This window comes from Hemitrygon akajei, chromosome 5, assembly GCF_048418815.1.
Source record: "Hemitrygon akajei chromosome 5, sHemAka1.3, whole genome shotgun sequence".
Taxonomy (NCBI): Eukaryota; Metazoa; Chordata; class Chondrichthyes; order Myliobatiformes; family Dasyatidae; genus Hemitrygon; species Hemitrygon akajei.
The window spans coordinates 167,418,742-167,433,483 of record NC_133128.1 but is presented as its reverse complement, the minus strand read 5'-3'; the positions used below and the strand labels follow the sequence as shown (position 1 = coordinate 167,433,483).

Below are 14,742 nucleotides of genomic sequence, written 5' to 3'. Positions count from 1 at the left end.
TTTCATGGATAACTGAAGAATTTAAATCCAAGATACTTATAAACACTGAAATATACTAAAACAATAAAAAACTAAAAATATTGATATTTAACTTTATAGTAGGTTACTTCTTGAGGAGTCTAACAGAGAAATATAACTGCTAAAATATCTGTGAAGAATTAGCAGAAATATTGAAAATTTGAATAAAAATCCTACAATTGCAGGCAATTGTTCAGGGAAATGTTAGCAGATACTTGGTGAACTGCTGACAAAGTATCAGCCTTCATGCTTTAAAAAAAACTACCCTTTATGTAAACATTGTGTTAGAACAATTTTTCCTATATTTAAGCAGGCCCCCTTCCTATGATGAATTAATCAACCTTTCTTTTATAGTATTATTAGTTAATAACTCTGCCACAGACAGTCCCAAACCTGGCTGCAAAGTGACGCGGGTGGGCATGGGGCTAGCAACCACATTCTGAAAAACCGAGAGCTACAGAAATGCCAACAGAAGCTCCAAAGACCTCCTCCCTGGGAGAAGAAGGATCTTCGAAGATAGACTACACCCAGAGACAACTTGAAAGAATGGCCCAGCACAGAGGTTTCTAGTGATCTGTCACTGGTGGCCCTATGCCTCAGTAGGGGTTATGGGCCGAAGAAGAAGAAGAAGCAGAAGACTGTTAGTGAATATTTTGACGAGGTACATACATGTCTGTATGAAAACTGGCATTCCTGATTGGACTGACTATACAATTTTCCACTGTTTTCAAATTCTTCTACTTGACACTCTTTGGAAGAATTAGACTTGGAAACTTTGGAGTAGTTTCCAACATCTTCCATGGAAAGTTTTGTGTGTTCTTGTGTGTTTTCTGCAAGATGAAGAGTGAAAATTCTTCTTTCAGTTTCAGTGAAATACTTTGTTGGGAAATCTGATTTGGTTTGAGGTAGTTTCATTCTAAATGGGTGGTTTAAAATGGTAACATAGCACGAAGTATTTATGCCTCCTTCACCAGAGATCTTCAATTTATCTGTTACTCTCTGGACATCTTCTGTGGGTAATCCCAGGACATGACTGTGATCTGAGCCACGTTCAGAAGCTAACTTTAGTGCTTTGCTCTCTTTTACCACTTGAACTAAATCCACACTGGACTTTGATGAAGCCTCGATCAGCTCTTCTTGCTCATGGTTCTCCATTGTTTGAGATGTCATTTGCAAGTCTGGATCCACAGGTGATGATTGGGTGAAACCACTGGAATCCGTCTAACAGGAATTAGAGAAAGATACCAATTGAGCCACGTTAACTTCAATGATTAAACAAGTACTAATCTTTCATGTAGTTCATTGAAATGTCAACTGTTACCACAAATCAGGAAAGAACAAAAATCAATTGTATATATAACATACACTCAGTGGCCACTATATTAGGGTACCTCCTTACCTAATAATGAGTGTATGTTTATGGTCTGCTGCTGCTGTAGCTCATCCATTTTAAGGTTTGATGTGTTGTACATTCAGCAATATTCTTCTGCACATCACTGTTGTAATGTGTGGTTATTTGAGTTACATTTGCCTTCTGGTCAGCTTGAACTAGTCTGGCTATTCTCCTCTGACCTCTCTCATTAATAATGTGCTTTCACCCACAGAACTACCACTCACTGGATATTTTTTTCAGTTTCTTTGACCATTCTCTGTAAATTCTGGAGACCGCGGTGCTTGAAAATACTAGGAAATCAACGATGTTTGAAATACTCAAACCACCCCATCTAGCACCAGCAATCATTTTATGGTCAAAGTCACTTACATCACATTTCCTGCCCATTCTGGAGTTTGGTCTGAACAACAACTAAACCTCTTGACCACGTCTACATGCCGCCACATGATTGGCTGATTAGACATTTCCATTAATGAGCAGGTGTACCTAATAAAGTGGCCACTGAATGTATGTATCATCTTCTCGTAGTTCAGATGAAATGAGATCAACCTTTAACGTTAACTTGGTTTCTTTTTCTTTCCGTCGGTGCTGTTAAGTATTTCCAACATTTTTTCTTTATTTCTGGCATTCAATTTCTCAGCTTTTAAAATTAAACGTTATTTATTACTTTGAAAGCATTTCTAAAGGAGCATTAGGCACTATAAAATGCAGGTGTTTTGTTTGATACTTCCTCCCCTCTTCACTTAGTTATTGCTTCCTTTTATACAGTTGTATTCCTTATGCCCCGCCCCCTTGACTTCAGTAACTACAGTTCCCATACTATGCTTTCTTTTGATTAGAGCTATATTTTTGCCAGCTCTTTCGGTTCGTCCCTCCAAGCCTGCTTGGCTAAATGGCTTTCATTACTCTTCACCTTTTTCTGACACCTTTTTTTAATATTCTAAGGTTCAAGGCTTCATGCTATTTTACCTACTATGTTTTGGTATTGCTTAAACTTTTCTCCCTTTGCTGAACTGTCCACTATCCAATTTATCCGTACTGAAAAACATGCTACTATTACATTCAGATAAAACTTTGTTTCCACATCATGAATATTACAACAGTGCTTAGAGAGGTATTCCTAGGAAATGTACTGTGAGGCGATAAGGGTAGAACTTCAAAATGAGAAGGGGGTGATCACTTTGATGGGATTATACTACAGGCTTTCCCAAGGTCAGCAGAAATTAGAGAAGCAAATATGTAGGGAGACTGCAGATAACTGTAGTAATAAAAGGCTTGAAATAGCAAGTGATTTTAACTTCCGTAATATTAGAGCTACAGAGTAAAAGAGTACGATTACAGAGCCTTTGGCCTAACTCTGCCATGCTGAGCACAATACCCAGACAGCTAGTCCTAATTTCCTGTGCTCGGCCCATGAACCTCTCTCCATGAACTTTTTCATATAATTCATAAGCTTGTGTATGTCCGTCAGGAGCCTTGCCTCCACAAACCTCTCAGCATCTTTTGCTTCAGGAAAAGAAACACAGTCTATCCAGCATCTTCTCATAACTAGTGAATCTGCTCTGCAGTCTCTCCAATACAATCTCTATCTTTCTATGATATGGTGCTCTGAGTATAGAACGAGAGAGAGCTAAATGGGATATGGGTGTTTATGTTCATCCGTATACAAGATGAAAGAAGTGAGGCAGATGACAAGCACATTGTAATTGTCAAGCTGGGAGGTAACAAGGTCAGTTGGAACATTTCAGTAAAAGACTGCGTGTGGGTGTTGAACATGGAAGCAGGTGAAGTTGATAATGATGAGAATACGTAGTGTGAAAGAATGGCAATATGCCAAGTTGTCAGGTCAGCGTCAGACAGTTCCCAGGTCAGAGTCCGTAACTAAGGAATCCAGCTGGAAACCTTGTCTTACAATATATAATTGGTGACAGTTTCTACCCAAGCATTACTGTATGTCAGTCAAGCAATATTCTCAACAACAAAAAAATCCAGACTTTTCTGCTTACCGTATTGTGAAGTTTTGATTCAAGATCTCTTAACCCATTGCACAATTCCTTTATTGAGTCAAGGATTTCGTTATGTTTTGTCATCATTTGCTTCACAATGTTCTTTGCTTCTTCTGGACCTTTAAATGTAAATGTGGACACATTAAGCCCATTGATTTTCAGATCAAACCTGAGAAATTCTGCAGATGCTGGAAATCCTGAAGAAGGGTCTCGGCTCAAAACATTGATGCTTTTCCATAGATGCTGTCTGACCTGCTGAGTTCCTCCAGCATTTTGTGTGTGAAGCTTCAGATCATGTCTGATTTTCAAATGCACAGTCCTTGAATACATTCATTTTTAATTTGATGCAACCTTCTCTCTGCAACCTTTGACGCCCTTACTAATCAAGAAACTATCAATCTCTGCTTTAAATATACCAAATTACTTGACATCCATTGCCATCTGTGGCAATGAATTCCACAGATTCACCACCCACTGGCTAAAGAAATTCCCCCTCATGTCTGTTCTAAAGGGATGTCCTTCTATTCTGAGGCTGTGCTCTCTGGTCCTAGACTCCCTGACTATTGGAAACATACTCTCCACGTCCACTCTGTGTAGGCGTTTCAACATTTGATAGGTTTCAATGAGATCCCCTGCTTATTCTTCTGAACTCAGTGTGTACAGGCCCAGTGCCATCAAATGATCCTTATACATTAACCCTCTCATTCCCAGGGATCATTCTCATGAACCTCCCCTGGACTCTCTCCAATGTCAGTACATCGTTTCTTAGGTAAGAGGCCCAAAACTGCTCACAATACCACAAGTGTGGTCTAAATAACTTATTTAGTTATTTATCTTATAAGTGTGGCCTTATAAGACCTCAGCATTATATCCTTGCTTTCATATTCTAGTCTTCTCAAAATTAATAGTAACATTGTATTTGCTGTCCTTACCACCAACTCAGCTTGTACCTCTGATTTCTGAATTTTATCCCCATTTAGAAGATAGTCTATGCCTTTATTCTTTCTACCAAAGAGTATGACCATACATTATATTCCATTAGCCACTTCTTTGCCCATTTTCCTTATCTCTTCTACAGGCTCCCTGCTTCCTCATCACTACCTGCCCTTCCACCTATTTTCGTATCATCTGCAACATTGGCCACAAAGCCATCAATTCCATCATCCAAATCATTGACATACTACATGAAAAGATGCAGTTCCAACACAGATTAAAGAAAGATGAAGATGGGTGGATTACCTTTGTTACAGGGATGTCATTTGTGTCCTTGATTAGATCTGTTTCAGTGTTACAGCAGAGGAAGAGAGGGGATTGGAAGAATTCAGCAATGGAGTTTCAAGCAAGATGAGCAAGGTTTTTGGTCATTAACTCTTTTCCAATGACTTTGTGGTTCCTATTTTTACCTAACCGCCATGTCAAATGCATTTTTCCCTTCATTCAACCGAGGTAACAGAGCCTCATCATGTTTTATCAGAACCCTATATTTCATCTTAAAAATGAATTCCTTTATTTTCCGGGCAACTCAGTGGCACAGTGGTGTAGTTAGCTGAGTTATTGCCTTACAGCTACAAAGCCCCGGGTTTGATCCTGACTTTGGTATTGTCCCTGTGGAGTCTGTACGTTCTCCCTGTCACTATGTGAGCTTCCTTCAGCTGTTCTGATTTCCCTCACATCCCAAAGATATGCAGGCTGTTGGGTTAAACGGCAACTGCAAATTGTTCCTATTGTGTGGCTGAGTAGTATATCTGGGTAGGGTTGATGGGAATGTGGGGATTACAAAGATAACACATGATTACTATAGGATTCCTGTGAATGATAGGTTGATAGTAGACTTGGACTTGAGCCGAGGAACCTGTGCTGTATGACTCTACAGAGTGACTAAGAGTATCTAAGTTACTTCAATTATTACATTACACATGCTTTTCTCTCTTCTTGGTTGATGTTCCCCTCAGAGTATAAAATACTATTACTGCTAAATTCAAAATGATTGGATAAATTTAGGAGACAATATTGTAACTGTAGGCAGTTTAAACATGCTGGTTTTGGAGTTATGAAGTAGATAATAGCCCCTTTATAATTTATTTGAGAGTCTCAATGGAATTCAGCTGAGATCCATCTGTTCACAGCATTTTTTTAAATTATAAAAACTAAAAAATTGTAGCAGATTTTCCTGCAGCTGTGACTGGGAATAATGAATTAGCATTAGGAAATCTACATAATTTTCAGTTTAGCTTTAGCAAATTGAACTTAACAGTCTTTATAGGAGTCTGCTTGCTGCTCGGTTCCAAATCTCAGCACATGAAAGTAGAGGAATATTGTTAAGTAGGATACTGTTAGTGTAGCAAAAGGAATTTGTAACCTGGCACATATATCCATTAAAATCATGGTGACAAATGAGACTGTGATGCATTTCTTTACAAAAGAAATTCCTTGCCTTTTGTTGAGTTGTCAGTACAGATGTATCCACTTACTACAATGTACTTACGATGAGGTGTCAGGAATTTATATCTTATCCTACGTATATATAGCAGACAGTTGTCACTAAATCAAATGGAATGCTTTGGATGCCTTTAAGGTTGTGTATATTTAAAGTGGCAATAGCGATAAGCAAGCACGGTTTGCTAAGCTATAAATTCTTATTTATAAATAGCAGTGACTTTAGAAGTACAAGAAATAACAACGGGTTTCCAGCAAAGCAGCAGGATTATAAAAACAAAATGCATTTTTCGTTTGGATATCTAATGGAACCTGGAACAAGTTGAGATGTATAAATGTAACCCGCAACTTTCCACAGATTCATTAATACTGGCTTTGCACTGCCAAGACAATGTGTGCACTCAATAATCCCATGCTAGTCATTAGGACTGCTTGTCGACAGTGCCCGTGGTTCTTATCAATCACTGGATTAATTTGTGTTGAGCAGGCAGAAATATGGGTAAACTTTGCTAGTGGATAGGAAAGGCTGATGAGTAAAGGAAATATCAGGTACAGTTTAACAATACTTAACTGCTTATTTTCTGAATTTTAGCAGCAAAATTGGCAAAGAACACAGAAATGGGATCAAATAAATGGAAGCAGTACATTACTTTAATACAACATTAACCAGTTTTGAAAAATACTTCATTGACTGAGAACCCAGTTGGGGCATGATGAAGTTTTTCTTTGAAATGAGAAGATTCCATGAAACTGACTTCCATTAAAGAACATCTGCCCCACATACACAGGAGGAAGGTGTAAAAACCTGTTAAGTAAACCACACAATGGGAGGTAGTAATAGCATGGTGCTATTCCTTCTCATTTCAGGACAGCAAAGCAATAGGTCAAAGGGTTCAATTACCCAAGGATGGCAGGCAAATAAAACAATGGCTATTCTTCCTCCTTCCCAAAAATTAATAATGCATCCCCTGCACACTGCACTTGCGGAATTCAGTAACTCAGGTGTTCACAGCTCTCTGTCAACAATTACTTGTACACAGAAATATTGTCTATTCTTTCACTTTTGGAATCCACAAAATATTAAGGCACATTTTTTCTATTATTTGTTCTGGAACTGCTGCTCTTTTTTGATTTTATAGATGACTTAGGTGAGGGAATGGAAGGGTGGGTTATTAAATTTGTATTTGGCACAAAGGTTTAAGGTGGTTAGTATAGGAGGTTGTTATAGCCAGTGGGTCACTGATAGGATGCAGAGCTGAGCTGAGGAGTAAGTGGCAGGTGAGGTTCAGTCTGGAGAAGTGTGAAATGATACACTTTGGAAGATCGAACTTGAAGGCAGAGAACATAGTTAATGGGAGGATTCTAAACAGTGTGGAAGAACAGAAGGATCTTGGGTTTCACGACTATAGAGCCCTCAAAGTTGCCATTCAAGTTGATAGGGTGTTTAACAAGGTATGTGGCGTGTTGGCCTCAAGAGTCAGGGGACTGAGTTCAAGGGCAGCAAGGTAATATTGCAGCTTGTAAAATACTCAGCTTGCATCATACTTAAAGTATTATGTTCAATTCTGGTCACTTCATTGTACAGTAGGAAGGAGATAGAAGCTTTAGTGGGGATGCAGAGGAGATTTACCAGGACGCTGCCTGAATTAGAGAGCATGTCATACATAGAATATAGAACATAAAACATTCAGCACAGTACAGGCCCTTCAGCCCACAATGTTATGCCGACCTTTTAACCTACTCTAAGATCAATCTAATCCTTCCTAACTACATATTCCTCCCATGTTTCTATCATCCATGTGTCTATCTAAGTCTCTGAAATGTCTCGAATGTATCTACCTCTATCTCCACCCTTGGTAGCACATTCCATGCACCCACCACTCTCCATGTATAAAAAACACACCTCTGACAACCCTATCTACTTCTCTCCAATCACCTTAAAATTATACCCCTTCGTATTTGCTCTACCCATTCTGGAAAAAGTCGCAGGCTGTTCACTCGATCCAAGTCTCTTACCATCTTGTAACCTCTATCAAATCACCCCTCATCCTCCCCCTTTCCAAGGAGAGAACCCCTAACTCACTCAACCTATCCTCATAAGACATAAGCTCTAGTCCAGGCTGCATCCTGGTAATTCACCTCTGCACCCTCTATAATGCTTCCACATCCTTACTACTGCTCAATGAGGCAACCAGAACTTAACACAATACTCCAAGCATGGTTTAACTGGGGTTTTATAGAGCTGCAATGTTACTTTGTGACTCTCAAATTCAATCCCCCAACTAATGAAGGCCAACACAGCTTAATCACCCTATCAACTTGTGTGGCAACTTTGAAGGATCTATGGATGTGGACTCTAAGATCCCTCTGTTCCTCCACACTGTCAAGAATCCTTATGAGAAAAAATTGTGCAACTAAGCTTTTCTTTTTGAAGCAAACTAGGATGAATCCATCACAGGCAAAGCCTTCGTCACCATTGAGTACATCCACATGAAGCATTGTCACAGGAAAGCAGCATCCGTCATCAGGAACCCCCACCACCCAGGTCACACGCTCTTCTGTCTGCTGTCTTCAGGAAGCAGGAGCCTCAGGACTCACACAGCCAGGTTCAGGAACAGTTATTACCCGTGAACCATCAGGCTCTTGAACCAAAGGGTTAACTTCACTCAACTTCACTTGCCCCGTCACTGAAATGTTCCCACAACCTATGGACTCATTTTCAAGGACTCCTCATCTCATGTTCTTGATATTTATTGCTTATTTATTTATTGTTGTTATTTCTTTCTTTTTATAGTTCCCAGTTTGTTGTCTTTTGCACACCGGTTGAACACCCAAGTCAGTGTGCTCTTTCATCTGTTCTCTAATGGTTATTAGTCTATTATGGATTTACTGAGTATGCCCACAAGAAAATGAATCTCAAGGTGACGTATATGTACTTTGATAATAAATTTTCGTTGGACTTTGATAGAGCTGTATAGGATGATAAGAGGCATAAATAGAATGGGAGCCAGCATCTTATCCATAGGATGACAAGAGGGCATATTTTTAAGATGATTGGAGGAAAGTAAAGGGGGGATATCAGATGGAGGATTTTACAAAGAGAGTGGTAAGTTCATGGAAAGTTCTACTGGGTTGGTGGTTGTGACAGATACATTAGGGACAATTAGGAGACTCTTAGACAGGCACATGGATGAGAGTAAAATGGCAGGCTATGTAGAATGGAAGGATTAAATTAATACTGGAATCGGTTAAAAGGTCAGCTCAACATCATGGGCTGAAGAGCCTGTACTGCGCGGTACTGTTCTATGTTCTAACACTAACCATTAAAAATCAAAACTTCAGGTGTTCCTCCCAAACACAGACCATCGATACAACATGATGGAGCAGATCTAGAGGTTCAAGGGTCATCCCAGTGGGAAAAGGATGTAGAAGGCCCTGCACAGTCAATGAAAAAGTCGGTCCCTCCCAGCTTTGAGTGCCACAGCCCTGAGCCCATGCTCAACATGTAGATGCAGCTTGTTTCTGCCTTATGAAACTAAATGTCTCTGTACTGGTCACATAAATTTGTGACTATGGACTGATACAGAAATTGCTTACATAAACCACCTTTTAGGTTTTACAGAATAAACATTCCCACTAAAGATAAATGTGAGAAATTTTGCTGTAAGCTAGAACCTCAACTGCTAGAAAAGATCATTGACCTGAAAATGTAATCTTTAGTCCCTTTCTAGATGATGATTTCCTAAACTCACAGAATTTACTTTTGCAGTTCACTCTCAGTTTTGTACATCAACACAACTATATTTACCAGTTAGTAATCTTTCTTAGAGATCCCATAAGCGTCATGTCAATAAATACATGGAAGGGCCACAGGTTGTTCTTTCTGCAGGTGAGATTAGGGCACACTTGGGGCACAGTGAATATATGAGTACTGATGGAGCAGAGTGAGGGAAAATTGACTTTGCATCCAACCATTTGATACTAATGTGTATATCTTGATGTTGCAAAGGTGACAGGAGGAGTTGGGCACCCTCCCTGCAGTAACATTTCACAGCTTAGTGAGTGCAATAAAAAAAGAAATGCAGTAACTATTAGCTCTAACCATATAGCTGTTTTGCCATTTCTGTGATTTGTTGGATCCTCTCCTCCTGTTGTGGTACAGTAGGCCATACAAACTTCTCAAACTGCTTGTAGAGAACTGCCACTGCTTCCTTCGTCTTGCAATCGGAAGAATACTTTCCAACTCTGACTACTGTAGCACTCGTGTCTTCACACCAGAACTGACTCTGAAATAGAGATTGTAAACATCAAAATCCTGTGATTTCTATAAAATTACGTGTACATATAGAGTCATATAAAAGTATGGCATAGAAACAGACCTATCTTGTCCATGCTGACCCACTTAAACTGCCTACTCCCATTGACCATAGCCCTCCACACCTCTACCATCCATGTATCTATCCAAACTTCTCTTAAACTTTGAAATCGATCTCTCATGCACCACTTGTGCTGACAGCTTGTTCCACACTCTTACAACCCTCTGAGTAAAGAAGTTTTCCCTCATGTTCCCCTTAAACATTTCACCTTTCACAGTCCTCCATGACATCTGGTTGTAGTCCCACCCAACCTCAGCAGAAAAAGTCTGCTTACATTTACCTCATCTATGCCCCTCATAATTTTGAAACCCCCTATCAACCTCTCCTTAATCTTCTACATTCCGAGAAATAAAATCCAAAACTATTCAATCTTTTGTTGTAACTCAGATCCTCCAGGCCAGCAACACCCTTGTAAACTTTATCTATACTCTTTCAACCTTATTTACATCTTTCCTGTAGGTAGGTGATCAAGACTGCACACACTACTCCAAATTAGTCTTATACAACTTCAACATAACATGCCATCTTCTGTACTCAGTACTTTGATCTATGAAGGCCAATGTGCCAAAAACTTTCTTTACAACCCTATCAAACTGTGCCGTCACTTTCAATGAATTATGGGCGTGTATTTGCAGATCCCTAGTTCTACTGCACTCCTCAGTGCCCTGCCATTCACTGTGTAATACCCACCCTGATTGGTCTTACCGAAGTGCAACACCTCACACTTGTCTCCATTAAATTCAATCTATTTGTTTTCAGCCCATATTTCCAGCTGGTCCAGATCTCACTGCAAACCATGATATCCTCCTCACTTTCCACTACACTACCAATCTCGGTCTCATCCAGAAATTTGGTGATCCAGTTAACCACATTATCATCTAGATCATCGGAATAGATGATAAACAACAGACCCAGCACTGACCCCTGTGGCATTCCACTAGTCACAGGCCTCCAGTCACAGAGGCTACCATCTACTACCACTCTCTGGCTTTTCCCACAAAGCCGATGTCTAACCCAATTTACTCCCTCATCCTGACTGCCCAGCAATGGAACATTATTGACCAACCTCCCATGCGGGACCTTGTCAAATGTCTCGCTAAAGTCCATATAGACAACAACCACTGCCTTGCCTACGTTAACTTTGCTGGTAACTTCCTCAAAAAAACTCTATAGGATTGGTTAGACATGACCTAGCATGCTTGAAGCCAAGCCATCCTTAATCACTCCATGTCTATCCAAACACTCATATATCCTGTCCCTTAGAATACCTCCTAATAACTTTTCCACCACTGACGTCAAGCTCACTGTCCTATAATTTCCTGGTTTATTTTTAGAGCTTTTCTTAAACCATGGAATAAAATTGGCTATGCTCCAATCTTCTAGTACCTCACCTGTCACTAAGGATGATTTAAATACTGTATCTCTGCTAGAGCCCCAGCAATTTCTGAACTTGCCTCCTGCAGGATCCAAGGGAACCATAAGACCATAAGACATAGAAGCCATCTTGCCCATTGAGTCTGCTCCGCCAGTTAATCATGGCTGATCCTTTTTTCTCCTCCTCAACCCCAGTTCCCGGCCTTCTCCGCATAACCTTTGATGGCATGTCCAATCAAGAACCTATCAATTTCTGTCTTAAACACACTGAACGACCTGGCCTCCACAGCTGCATGTGGCAACAAATTCCATAAATTCACCACCATTTGGCTAAAAAAAATTTCTCTGCATCTCTGTTTTGAAAGTGCGCTCTCCTATCCTGACTGAGGCTGTGACCTCTTGTCCTAGACTCTCCCACCATGGAAAACTTCTTTTCCACATCTACTCTGTCTAGACGTTTCAACATTAGATAGGTTTCAATGACATCCCCCCTCATCCTTCTGAATTTCAGTGAGTACAGACCCAAAGCTATCAAACGTTCCTTATATGATAACCCTTTCATTCCTGGAATCATTCTTGTGAACTTCCTCTGGACCCTCTCCAATGCCAGCACATTTTTTCTAAGATGAGGGGCCCCAAACTGTTCACAATACTCACGGAGAGGCTTCACCAGTGTCTTATAAACGCTTCAGCATTACATCCTTGCTCTTGTATTCTAGACCTCTCAAACTGAATGCTAACATGGCATTTGCCTTCCTCACCACCAACTCAACCAGTAAGTTAACCTTCAGAGTGTTCTGGACAAGGACACCCAAGTTCCTCTGCATCTCAGATTCCTGGATTTTCTCCCTATTTAGAAAATACTCCATACATTTATTTCTACAACCAAAATGCATGACTATGCATTTTTCAACATTGAATTTCACACCTTGTCAGGCCCTGGGGATTTATACACCCTAATTTGCCTCAAGACAGCAAATACCTCCTCCTCAGTAATTTGTATAAAGTCCACGATGTTACTCTGTTTTGTCTTACTCTGTTTCCTTCTCCTGAGTAAATACAGATGCAAAAAATGCATTTAAGATCTCCCCCATCTCTTTTGACTCCAGGCATGGATTACCACACTGATGCTCCAGTTGTGTCCTTTGCAATCCTTTTGCTCTTAACATATATATAAAATACCTTAGGATTCTCCTTCACCTTGTCTGTTAAGGCAACCTCAAGCCTTCTTTTAGCCCTCCTGGTTTCTTTCTTCAGTGTTCTCTTGCATTGCTTATATGCTTTAAGCACCCCATTTGTTCTTACCTGCGTATACCTGCAATGAACCTCCTTTTTTTCTTAACTGGGGTCTCAATATCTCTTGAAAACCAAGGTTCCCTTCATCTGTTATCTTTATCTGACAGGCCCACACAAGCTTTGTACTCTCAAAATTTCTCTTTTGAAGGCCTCCCATTTACTAAGTACACCTTTGCCAGAAAACAACCTGTCCCAATCCACACTTGCTTGATCCTTTCTGATACCATCAAAATTGGCCTTTCTCCACTTTAGAATCTCAGTCCATGGACCAGACCTATCCTTCTGTGTATTTACTTTAAAACTAATGGCATTGTGATCACCAGATGCAGTGTTCTCCTACACAATCTACTATCACCTGCCTTGTCTCATTCCCTAAAAGGAGATCAAGTTTTGCACACTCTCTCATTGGGACTTCTATGTACTGATCAAGAATGCTTCCCTGAACACATTTGACAAACTCTATTCCATCTTGGCTTTTTACAGTATGGGAGTCCCAGTCAATCTGTGGAAAGTTAAAATCACCTACTATAACAACCTTAAGTTTCTTACAACAGTCTGCAATCTCTCTAAATCCGTGCCTCTAAATCCCGTGGACCGCTGGGTTGTCTGTAATATAGCTCCATTAACATGGTGTAACTTTTGTATTGCTCAGTTCCACCCATGATGTCTCACTAGATGAGTCCTCCGGTCTGCCCTGGCTTAGCACTGCCATGACATTTTTCTTGACTAGTAACACCACCCTTCCTAGTTTAATCCCTCATGCTGAATATAGAGCTCCCAGTCCTGCCCCTCCTGCAACCAAATCTCACTGATGGCTGCAATATCATAATTCCAGGTGTTGATCCACACCCTGAACTCATATACCTTTCCTATGATACTTCTTACATTGAAACATATGCAGCTCAGAACGTTAGTTCTGAGCTTTGATTCCTGACTTTGCTTGCAGTCATAACAGCGTGTGCCTCCACAAGCTCTCCATTAGCTGTTCTAGATCTCTGGCTCCCATCCCCCTGCAACTCTGGTTTAAACACCCACCCTTGTGTAGCACTAGCAAACCTTCCTGCTGGGATATTAGTTCCCCTCCAGATCAGGTGCAAACCGTTTCATCTTTATAGGTCCCAACTTCCCTGGCAGAGCCCATTGATCCAAAGGTCTTATGCCCTACCTCCTACACCAACTCCTTCACCACTTGTTAAACTGTATAATCTTCCTATTTCTGGCCTCACTAGCACGTGGCACAGGTCACAATCCTGAGATCACAACCCTGGAAGGTCCTGCACTTCAACTTAGCACCTAACTCCCTGAAGTCACTTTGCAGAATCTTATCTCTCTTCCTACCTTTTTCATTGTTACCTACATGGACCACAACCTCTGGCTGTTCACCCTCCCACTTAAGAATGATGAGGACCTGATCCAAGGTATTCTGGCCCCTGGCACCCAGGAGGCAACATACCACCCAGGAAGCACCTTCTGGTCCACAGAACCTTCTTTCTCTTCCCCCAACTAATAAATTCCCCATCACCACAGCTCACTTCTTCTGCCCCCTTCCCTTCTGAGTCACAGAACCAGACTCAGTGCCAGAGACCTGCCTGCTGTGACTTTCCTCTGCTAGGTAATTCCTCACTACTCCAACAGCATCCAAAGTGGTATACCTGTTGTTGAGGGTGTTAGCACAGGTGTTTAATCCCTTTCCCATATTTGTGAAAATGAAATAATGGTATTATTTCCACACCTAAATAATGTGTTCCATCTATGCCAAAACTATTGAAACAGCCAAATGTTATTTTAAATGTATATACGTGTTTTTCATTTGCAATTAGTTACATGAGCAAAACTTAGATGC

The 14,742-nt window shown here is 40.5% G+C and overlaps 1 protein-coding gene across 5 annotated transcripts in view; it reads right to left on the bottom strand.

Moving 5' to 3' along the window:
• The window catches only part of ccdc141 (coiled-coil domain containing 141), a 144,881-nt gene that overhangs the window by 21,361 nt on the left and 108,778 nt on the right, over window positions 1-14,742 (bottom strand). For 4 of the 5 annotated variants that reach the window (XM_073047113.1, XM_073047112.1, XM_073047114.1 and 1 more), the window contains 3 exons: window positions 9,956-10,139; window positions 3,418-3,536; window positions 688-1,239 (listed from right to left, as the gene is read on the bottom strand). In XM_073047113.1, coding sequence (XP_072903214.1) covers window positions 688-1,239; window positions 3,418-3,536; window positions 9,956-10,139 — 855 coding nt within the window. The remainder of the gene's footprint in view (window positions 1-687; window positions 1,240-3,417; window positions 3,537-9,955; window positions 10,140-14,742) is intronic. The other variant, XM_073047115.1, reaches the window with a different exon arrangement.